At 41.5% G+C, this 10,639-nt stretch overlaps 1 protein-coding gene across 2 annotated transcripts; it reads left to right on the top strand.

Moving 5' to 3' along the window:
- The first annotated feature begins 755 nt into the window (after positions 1–755).
- slc7a6 (solute carrier family 7 member 6) lies at positions 756–10,475 on the top strand. Of its 2 annotated transcripts, none has more exons than XM_049562834.1 (10): positions 756–923; positions 5,719–6,301; positions 6,409–6,534; positions 6,745–6,889; positions 6,991–7,114; positions 7,192–7,295; positions 7,450–7,546; positions 7,930–8,079; positions 8,428–8,611; positions 8,737–10,475. In XM_049562834.1, the coding sequence occupies exons 2-10, from the start codon at positions 5,812–5,814 to the stop codon at positions 8,802–8,804; spliced, it is 1,488 nt and encodes a 495-aa protein (XP_049418791.1). In that variant the 5' UTR covers positions 756–923; positions 5,719–5,811; the 3' UTR covers positions 8,805–10,475. The 2 variants fall into 2 exon arrangements, with proteins under 2 accessions (XP_049418791.1, XP_049418800.1); XM_049562843.1 differs by lacking the exon at positions 756–923 and adding an exon at positions 1,716–1,763.
- Positions 10,476–10,639: the final 164 nt, after the last annotated feature.

The following is a 10,639-nucleotide window of genomic DNA, read 5'->3' as shown; positions in this document are numbered from 1 at the left end:
TAAAAGACATTTTATCTTAAGATAAGCATTAAATACTCAGAACTGCAATGAGTCAGTTTGGCTTTGTGTTCCCTCTTCAAAGACCCTACTTAATTGTCTTCTACCGCCTTTTTATTGCCAAGGTGTAAGATGGGAAACCTTCCAGTAAATCCCTTCCCTTTATGCATTTAAACATATAAATACAAATGGCTCCTATACACACATTAAGCTTTGAAAAATTCTGTCTTGGCTTAATGTGTGTTCCCATCCCTGTCACTTCACTTACATGATAATGGCACATACTGTTCTGAGGCCCATCCCCTCTGCCCTATGCCCTTAGCAGGGCTGCTCTAATTACATGTCCATTCTTCACACACCAGCAGTGTGTCATGGGACTGTCTGTTTTAATGTAATGCACAGAAATGGACAAGGGAAATGGCAAATCAGCCAATAACAACAGCATGGTGATAAAAACTCCCATGTTGACTTTCAGTACAATAGGGAATGATTTGATTTTCTATGCCAAAATAGTTCAAGATTTTTATCATGATAAAGCTTTCGGTGTAACTGATACTCTTTTTTATACATCCTTAATTAAGATATGATTAAATATGATAAATAACATCTCAGATAATAATGGCTTCCTTGACTGCAGTGTTGCCCTGGAAACAGTATTACTCACAAAAAAATAATAATACTAAAAAAAATCTGACCAAATGACATAAAAACGTTTGTCAGACACGGACTAAATGTTGTGAAATACGTCCTAACACTTGTGTGTGCACATTGTGCTCCTCCTGATGCTCCTATAGTATAGCGGGGTCACATGACGTCTCCTGTGAGCAGCAGCAGCAGTTGTTTACGGGCACTGATGTATTTGCGGATGAACATCGTGTTGGCTGGCTGTCAAAAGAGCTAGCTCGGCAGGAGGGAAAGCAGCACAGGTAAGAGTGATAAATGGCCTGTGAGTGTTGCCGCTGAGCAGGAATAGTTCCTGTTAAAACGGGACAATGTCTGCGTCTTCGCCGAAGACAGAGCTACCTGAATTTAGATACAGCACTGGGACAAAAGGGAAGTCCCGTCTGTTTGGAGTCGCGGCAAGCTAACCGCAGACAGCCGAGATGCTACCGGAGGTACAGAGGGTCACATTCAAAATGAAAGCAACATGTTGAATTTATCACCTTACTTTGTGTATTTTGTGACAGCGTTCATACCTTTGATTTTTTTCAGGGAGGAGAGCGCAGACATTTTTCGTCTTGGTTGCCGTAGTAGGATTCAATGCCATGATACGCAGTGAGGGAGTAACGTTAACGTTAACTTAATGAAAGAATACGCTAATGTTAGCAATAATGTAGACTAGCTAGTAACGCTAATGTTCATTCATTGTTAAAATTGTTGCAGGAAATTGGCCTGTTGTTATTAAGAGCGCATTTTGCCCTTTATTAGACTTATATTTGGCTATTTAAGAACAGCAAATACATATATATTTTCTCACTGTTAAGTTAACCGAGTGACAGGGCTCTCTCTATGATTTGCCCCCTCCTTATGCCTCGTGTCTCGTAAAGCCCGTGTGTAATGTGACATACGTGGGCTTTGGTTAAAATTTGACTCGTTATATTCAGTAAAAAGCAGTAGGAGATAGACACAAAACTTACACTAAGTTGCGACAATTTAATTGTGGCTTTATTTTGAAAGTCATAAGCGGAAGTTGGGTGTAGTGATATCATGTCGCTTGACACACCGGCAATTAAAACAAGAAAACACCGGCCCGGTGCTTTGTTGCGGTAAGATGATTTTTAATGATCGTGTTTTAATTTTTCGTAGCGCTCTTAGGTTTCCCAGTGTGACGTCACAACAGTGAATAGACTGCTCCCTACTGCACCATCATCAAAACTGAAATGAGATTATCCAAAACTGGTTGATGTCATCAGAGCTATGGTCGCAGCAGGGAAGTCATCAGTACCCTTTATTCGTTGTAATGATTTATCCACCTGTTCAGCATAATATTGTGGTAAACGTGAGTCTGTGCCATTTGTAGAGGGGCATGACATAAGATGCTTATTAGAATATGATTGGCCGTTTTCACCCACTTATCCACTTAATCACTTCACAAATACTGTGAATGTCAACTCTTACAGTTTATCTTAGCTGATATATGTGTCACTGGCCGTTTTGATTCTTATCAGTGTCATTTTGTTTTTGAAAAAAGAATACCAAGGGTTAGATATGGATTTTAGCTTAATTTCAATTATCTCAGTCAAACAAACAAACAAACAGACAAAGTACAAAAAACATACAAAATGTGGCCGCAAGGGACCATAGGTGGAAAACTTCCTGTTGTGGCCTATGTCACAGATTGTGAAAGAAGAAGGTAAATAATTCTCATTATCAGGAGCTTCCTGTCATGTTTATTTGACTGTAGCTCCCCCAGCACTGGGTCTGTCTCCTGTTACTCAATAAGTTGAAAACAAAGCTCATGTGGTGAGCAGTCACACATGATAGTGAGCCTGCTGTCTTAGACAGAAGCATAGTATAAATACTCACACACACACACACACACACACACACACACACACTCAGTTGAGAATGATAAAGCTGCAGAAATGATCAGTGTAAATTGGGCTGCAGCTAATGATTATTTCCATCTCTGGAAAAAATGTCTGTCACAATTCCCAGCAGCTCATAAATATGTAATCCAAAAGCTTGTTTCTTTCAGAACCCAGTGATACTCAATTTCCAATGATAAAGGAAATAGAGCAAAGCAGAATCCGTACATTACAGAATCTGATACCGCAGAATGTTTGACATTTTTGCTTGATAAAAAACTTCAACAATTAACCGATTATTTAAATAGCTGCAGATAAATTGACTGTTGGTTACTAACAGTTGCTTCAGCACTAAATGTGAGATGAATTATTAGCTTTGAAATGATCTCAGCCAGCTAGCGCAGCAGCAAGCAAGCTACTCGTACTGCTGGTTGGATTTCTCAGTTCATGTGAGAAGGAGACGTTGCTCAAAGGAGTCCAAAGACACAAGGCTCCTCCACAGTGTTGACCTTTTATTGCACTGGAAAATGATTTACTCTGTATTATACCCAGCTTGCTGTTTGTCTCTTAGGGTTATTATAGGTACTTCCAAGCCTTTATTAGAAAATAGAGAAAACCTGATGGAGAGAGGAGGATGACATGTGGCAAAGAGTTTAGGCTAAACCCAGGACAATAAAATCATATACAAAGCACTGCAGATTTTTGTAGCCTCAAGGTAGCAACAGTGACTGATCCTATAAGCATTTTAGGGAATCTATCATGGTGACATGTCACATGGTCGCACCAGAGTTATAAAATCATAAAAGTGTTGAATGTCAATCCTTTCATCAATGTATTTCTAGCTGTAGTTGAGGTATCACAAGGTTTATCATACACCACACCTTTGTTACGTCTTCTTCGGGATTGTTGACTACGTAGCATAATGCTTGACACATTTAACAGCTGACACACACACATATTAACACTCACACCACTTAACACATTTAGCTCCTAGCATGAATCGAGCTGTGCTCTGACTTGCAGGAGGATACTTCTTTGTGTCGATCTGTGTGTGGGAAAGTGTCTGTTGTTGAGTAATGACATTCCGGTTCACAGCAGTGTGGTTGTTTGACTCATTGATTGGTCTGTTATTGTCAGCAGGTGGTGTGGTGTTGAGTTTGTGCGTGTTGAACAGATGTCTAATGATTGAAGTGAAGCATGCACCCCTCATGTGCAGAGACCCAACAAACAAGCACCAGCTCTGTGCGAAAACTGACCCCCCCGTCCGATTTATAGTTATGTTACTGTCCTGTAAATTGTGCATTCCACACCTACATTGTCACGGCACGACCCCTGCTATTCTGACCTGCTCCTCTCTCATCTATGTGCCACTTGTTCTCTCTCAGGCCGGCTTGGAGATAGGTTAGATCGTGTTCTGAAATGATGCCATTTCACTATTTTGTTCCGTATAACATACAGTAATTTATTATGTGTCTACACAGTAAACATAAAATGGCTCAGCATTCTATCGTGATGTCTTGTTTTTGTGTGTGTGGTATGAGGCAGGAGGACCTCATGACTTTGCTCTTGCTATTGAAGTGACAGGATAAATGTTTTGCATGTGCCTTTTTAACTACCTGGGACTGCTGGTGTGTGACAAACAGGGATTTCCTGTCATATTTAAAGGGACAGTTCACCCCAAAAGCAATAATACACATTTTTTTCTCTTACCTGTAGTGCTCTTTATCAGTCTAGATTGTTTTGGTGTGAGTTGGAGAGTATTGGAGATATCGGCCGTAGAGATGTCAGCCTTCTCTTGAATACAATGGAACTAGATGGCACTTCGCTTGTGGTGCTCAAAGCGCCAAAAAGATACATTTGCCAAACTCAACAGCAATGTGTCTTTATAGAAATCATGACCCAGTTATTCAAGATAATCCACAGACCTTATTGTGAGCAGTTTCACATAGGCACTATTTTCTTTCCTTCAATCTACACCCACCAACTGTATCACCGTGCTTATGCTTGTGACAGCGTGAGATGTAAACATTATGGTGTTCTCCTTGGCTGAGCTTTACCATCAGCTAGCTTAGGTGATCTAGCAGTATTTAACTTAGATCCACCTTTCTTACTGCGCAGTTATACAACTGGCGAGTGGAGTCTGGTAGAAAGAAGAGAGCTCCTACATGAAATTGCTCACAACTAGGGCTGCAGCTAACGATTATTTTCATTGTCAACTAATCTGTCGATTATTTCTTCAATTAGTCGACTAATCATTTCATCAAAAAATGTATTAAAATGTTGAAAAATGTCGGTCTGTCTCGCCCAAACCCCAAAATTACGTCAATTAATGTCTTGTTTCATACTCACACCGAAGGGTTTTAGTTCACGTCACAGGAGAGTGTAAAGCTGCCAATATCTGAACGTAAAAAGCTGCAGTAAGAGTATTTTGGGGCACTTTTATAGTACTTTTCTATGAAAAATGACTCAAACCGATTAGTTGACTACTAAAATAGTCATCGATTATTTTAATAGTCGATTAGTCATCGATTAGTCGACTAATCGTGGCAGCCCTACTCACAACAAGGTCTGTGGATTATCTTGAGTAACCGTGTCATGAGACATTGTTTGAGAGAAGGCAAACATCTTTATGGCCAATACCTCCAAAACTTGGCAACTCACACCAAAACAATCCGATTGATAAAGAGCAATACAGGTAAGAGGAGAGATATATACTTTAGATTCCGGGGTGAACTGTACATTTAGGGATGGGCGAACATTTTTGTGAGAATGTCTTTTTCTTTTCTTTTTTGTATCTCATTCCTGTTGGGTGTTTCTAAGAATGCAGATTCTGTCATTAAGACATGACTAAAGAGCTGAGCTTGGCTGTGTAGTTGATGATTAATGATGAGCACTGGCCCTGCTGAATCGCCTTCGGCATCATGGGACATTAATGATGCATGATGTTATGTTTCTCCACCTTCCTACCTCTGCTGATAATGTTTCCACTTTCACCACCCTTTCTCTTATCTGTTCATCAAACCTCTCTTCTGTTTCCCTGCCTACTCTGCACTCATGTCATGACCTTTCTTTTACCAGTGTTTGACACATTAGAGATGAAAATACCTGCTGGACACTCCTGACTCACCATTTAGTATTGACGTCCTCTTTACGTCACAATCAATAACTTGTTATGTCTGAATCTTTTGTACAGGTTGTTCGAGAGGTTGCCAGAAAGGGATAAGGTTCTGTAGTGTCCACAGCCGGTCCTCAGCTCCTGCTGGTTCAGCACTGAGACAGCGGCACCATGGCCGACCGTGAAGAATCGAAGAAGATGAATGGCAGTGTGGGCCACTCTCCCCATCTTTCAGAGCCACCCAAAGAAAGCATGCAGCTTAAGAAGGAGATCTCACTGCTCAATGGAGTCAGCCTGATCGTAGGAAACATGATCGGCTCTGGCATCTTCGTCTCCCCCAAGGGTGTGCTCATCTACAGTGCCTCTTACGGGCTGTCGCTAGTGATCTGGGTCATTGGGGGACTGTTCTCTGTGGTGGGGGCCCTCTGCTACGCTGAGCTGGGCACCACCATCACCAAATCAGGGGCGTCTTATGCATACATCCTGGAGTCATTCGGTGGTTTCATAGCATTCATTCGTCTGTGGACATCTTTATTGATTATTGAGCCCACCAGCCAAGCGGTCATAGCCATTACATTTGCAAACTACCTGGTGCAGCCGCTCTTTCCAACATGTGAACCACCATATGCAGCAGCCAGGCTCATCGCTGCAGCGTGTATATGTAAGTAGATCTACTTTGCGTACGACTGCTGTTTACTCATGCCTGTCTAACTGTTCCTGCCGGAGTAGAAGCAACAGAACCTCTGTGAAATGTTCCTGTCTCTCCAGGCTTACTGACATTCATCAACTCTGCATATGTAAAGTGGGGGACCCGAGTGCAAGATATTTTCACCTATGCCAAGGTGGCTGCCCTCATCGTCATTATCATTACTGGCATTGTCAAGCTGTGCCAGGGTGAGTAGTGTTGCTACCATACTTACCTTTTCACATTGTTCCTCTAGGCCATGATTTTCAAAAGTGCCAGGACAGCCCTACTTTGTAGAAAGTTTGAAATCTTAGCAGTCATGGACAGAGGAATAAGGACTGATTATTTGTACATAAATGCAAAAACATTTCACAGATTGTTCCTTTGATTGTTCTTTCTCTGTGTCTCTCTCTCTTTAGGTTACACAACCAACTTTGAAGCATCCTTTCAGGGATCGTCTACAGACCCTGGTGACATCGCGCTGGCACTCTACTCTGCCCTTTTCTCCTATTCTGGCTGGGACACCCTCAACTTTGTTACTGAGGAGATCAAAAACCCTGAAAGGTAACTTTTGCTTTTGTTTCCTTTTCAGTAGAGAGGCTGAACAGAGGCAAGTCAGAATACTTGAATCAGCCTGGTAATGATCCAATGTCCTGTCGTTCCAGGAACCTGCCCCTGGCCATCGGCATCTCTATGCCCATCGTCACCATCATCTACATCCTCACCAATGTGGCCTACTATGCTGTTCTGGATGTCAGTGCTATACTGGCCAGTGATGCAGTGGCAGTGGTGAGTAAACTAATTGACTGATGCATGTGCACGAGTTCAAACTGCATTTACTAAACCAGTTTCTGCATCTGCTTCAGACATTTGCAGATCACACTCTTGGTGTGATGAGCTGGACCATCCCTATTGCTGTGGCTCTGTCCTGCTATGGAGGCCTCAATGCCTCCATTATAGCTGCATCCAGGTAGAACACACACACACACACACACACACACACACACACACACACACACACACACATGACACACACCAATTGCAACTGCAAAAATCTGCACTGCTTATTTAAAAATTGTTTTTTTTAATTGTTATCCAACTTAATTTTCATCTGTTGCATCCAGGTTGTTCTTTGTGGGCTCTCGTGAGGGTCACCTTCCAGACGCTCTGTCTATGATCCACATTCAGAGATTCACTCCGATCCCTGCTCTGATCTTCAATGTATGAAAATAGATCATTACTTGTACATTCTTGTGGAGAAGTGCAGAGTACTTAAACTTAATGGTAGTTAACTATAAAGTCTAGTCTCACTAGTTTAGTAGTCTCCTTCGCTGTATGTGTTGATTTGAAGTTGGAACTTCATATATGTTTTTTCTTAACTTCTATGCCAAACCCATTCTCCATTAACAAGATTCTGGTGGTAATGGAAACTATAAGTATCTGTCAGTTCTTTGCCTGTTAATAAATATAAAACTTATCCAACTTAGGCAGATAAAGTAGAGGTGATAATAACGTAATCTCTATCTATATCTCAATGTATATTCATTCACATCTGTTTTTGTTTTTACTCACTGTCTTCATTCTCTCTTTCCTCCTCTGTCCAGTGTATCATGTCTCTGATCTACCTGACAGTGGAAGACGTCTTCCAACTCATCAACTACTACAGCTTTAGCTACTGGTTCTTTATGGGTCTGTCCATCGCCGGCCAGATCTACCTCCGCTGGAAAGAGCCCGACAGACCCAGACCGCTCAAGGTGAGACCACTTAAACACACTTGTGTAAATCTCGCGCACCCGTCCATTCATTCCTCTTTTTTCTGCCATTTATCCAGGTCTGGGTCATAGTTACAGTAGTCTGAGTAAATTCTGCGCTGAATAAATGTTATCAAGAATAGTCACATATTTTAGTTTCCCTGTGTCACATAGAAATAAATATATTTCCTCCAGCAAACTCAAACAAATATTGCACATGTGTTTAACTGAATAGGGAAAAAATGATATTAAGAATTATTGCATGTCATGAAAGCAAATTACACACAACAATACAAAGTTTTTTGTTGTGTTTCCAGCTCACAGTCTGCCTCTTGATTTCTCTCTTTACAGTTGTCTTTATTGTACCCGGTGGTGTTCTGCCTATGTGCTGTTTTCTTGGTGGCAGTACCTCTCTACAGCGACACCATCAACTCCCTGATTGGCATCGCCATTGCACTGTCAGGCGTTCCTGTCTACTTCCTGGGTGTCCATTTACCAGAGTCCAAACGGCCGCCTGTCATCACCAAGTTGCTGCGTGAGTTTACCACTAAACTAACACCCTTTGACAAAAGGCACACCTGTTATTTCTGCATCACTTGTTACACTCTCTCAACAGCTGGATTCAGCAGGCTAACACGTTGTCGTCGTCTCTTACCGCAGGTTCTCTCACTCACCTCACCCAGTACACCTGCTACTGCGTACTGACAGAGATGGACAAGAGTGAATAGCATCCAATACACTTAAAAACTTGATCCAGCAGTCTCTGCATCCTCGCAGCTGACAGTCACCAGGGGAGCCAGACGAGGGATTCTTCGATGAAAAAAGAGATTTTATTGTACTATTCACCGTGATGAAGCTCCCAGGCTCCACTGACTTGTTTACAACACCGATAATGCTGCCACAGATGCCACGTTCACTTGCAGATTTATCCTGAAACTCAAGGACATTCAAAACCTCTAGCTATAAGGATAGACAGTACTGTTATATGGCATATTGTGGACATGGCTACAGTTTAATTTCTTCAGCACAGTATTTAATTATCTTTCTATATATAGATATATTAATATAAAGGATTTGCCTTGTTAGTTCCACAGGGATGTGTCTATACTGGTGCAGTGCCCGTTAAAAACGTGCGGACTGCTTGGCCTCTAGTATTGCTGCTTGCAGCCTTCTCGAGCGCCACTCATCCAAACTACTTCACATTCAACACTGAGCTTCCTTCCTGAGCAATAACCTGCCATGACATAGTTGCATCCCCTAGCAGTGCTAGAATATACGCATCATTTGGGTGCAAAAGCTCACACGAACATTTATGGCCTCAGTGAAGTCACAGCCCCGCTGTTCATTTCAAAAGTTACATGTGTTAATTGTAACAACTCTGTTCTCCTCGATCTCGTCTTCGTCTGTTTATGAATGTACTGGAGTGAGCATCGGAGAGCGAGCTGTATCCAGCATGCCTTTCAGAGGTGTAACAGTTAATAGGGTCCACATTTCAGTACACTACACAATGTGTACTTCTGGCAGTAGTAATGCACTACTCGTAGATGCTTAGATCTGAAGAGCTTGCACTCAGCACTGCACTTCCTGGGGTCCTCAGCAATGCACCCACCATGTGTGAAGTCGACTGGATAAACGGTTGTCGGACAGCACAAGCTAGGACAGAGACATTTTTCTCTGAGAGAGACTCAGAGACTCCCTTCACTTTCACTGAAGGGGAACTTCACCCATTTTCAAAATTCATACGTTATTCCTACGGTCAAAGACAGTCCAAAAAAATTAGTAAACATGAACAACTCTCTATTCATTCATCGGGGTTGCTGGAGTCTATCCCAGCTGACATTGGGCGAAATTAGCAAATATTGCTTGAACTTTCCTTGGCCATGGAAATAATATGATGGAATTCATCATTTAGGTGGCGTTCCCCTTTAAATGCCTTCATAACAGTATGTGCCGAGAGATTTTACAGGTGTTGCAAATGACCACAGGGACCTTTATAATAGTACATTTTATTATATGAATTTAAACTATTTTAACTGAAAGATACTATGTGCAGTATGTGTGAATGTGCTAAATGTCACCTGAGAATTAAAAGACAAATCATGTGTGTTTTACACTTCTGGAATGAAAAAGGGAAGATTTTGTTTGTCTGCTGCTATGTGAAGACTTTGAGACATCGTCCTAATGTTATTGCCTTTATGTACTTTTGGTGTCGTTGTCTGGTTGGTTGGTTTATTTTTGGCATTTTAAGTATTGTATGTTGAAATAAAGTATTAGGGTTTTTTCCATTTGGTGGCTGAGGTGGGTTAACTGTCTGCTGAATCCACTCTGTCCAGCAGTATAGGAAGCTGTCCTGTTCTTTGTTTGACTTAAATTGTGTGGCAAAAAAAATCAATTTATATTAAATATAATTTCTAAATAACATGTCATTTGTATGGTGTTATAAGGTCAATATGCACAGGATTGAAGGCCATATTCACTTAACTGGTAAAATTACATTTAACTTTAAATGGCACCTCTTGGTTTCAATGTAGCGTTTCATCTGGTGCCATTACAGTGCAACTTA

This window comes from Epinephelus fuscoguttatus, linkage group LG2, assembly GCF_011397635.1.
Source record: "Epinephelus fuscoguttatus linkage group LG2, E.fuscoguttatus.final_Chr_v1".
Classification (NCBI taxonomy): domain Eukaryota; kingdom Metazoa; phylum Chordata; class Actinopteri; order Perciformes; family Serranidae; genus Epinephelus; species Epinephelus fuscoguttatus.
This window is presented reverse-complemented; position numbering and strand designations above follow the sequence as displayed.

Bases quoted from the DNA above. Each gene is read 5' to 3' on its own strand.
- slc7a6 (XM_049562834.1), top strand. From the start codon at position 5,812: ATGGCCGACCGTGAAGAATCGAAGAAGATGAATGGCAGTGTGGGCCAC. The intron at 6,302-6,408 runs GTAAGTAGATCT...CTGTCTCTCCAG, and splicing joins CATCGCTGCAGCGTGTATAT to GCTTACTGACATTCATCAAC. The intron at 7,547-7,929 runs GTATGAAAATAG...TCCTCTGTCCAG, and splicing joins TCCCTGCTCTGATCTTCAAT to TGTATCATGTCTCTGATCTA.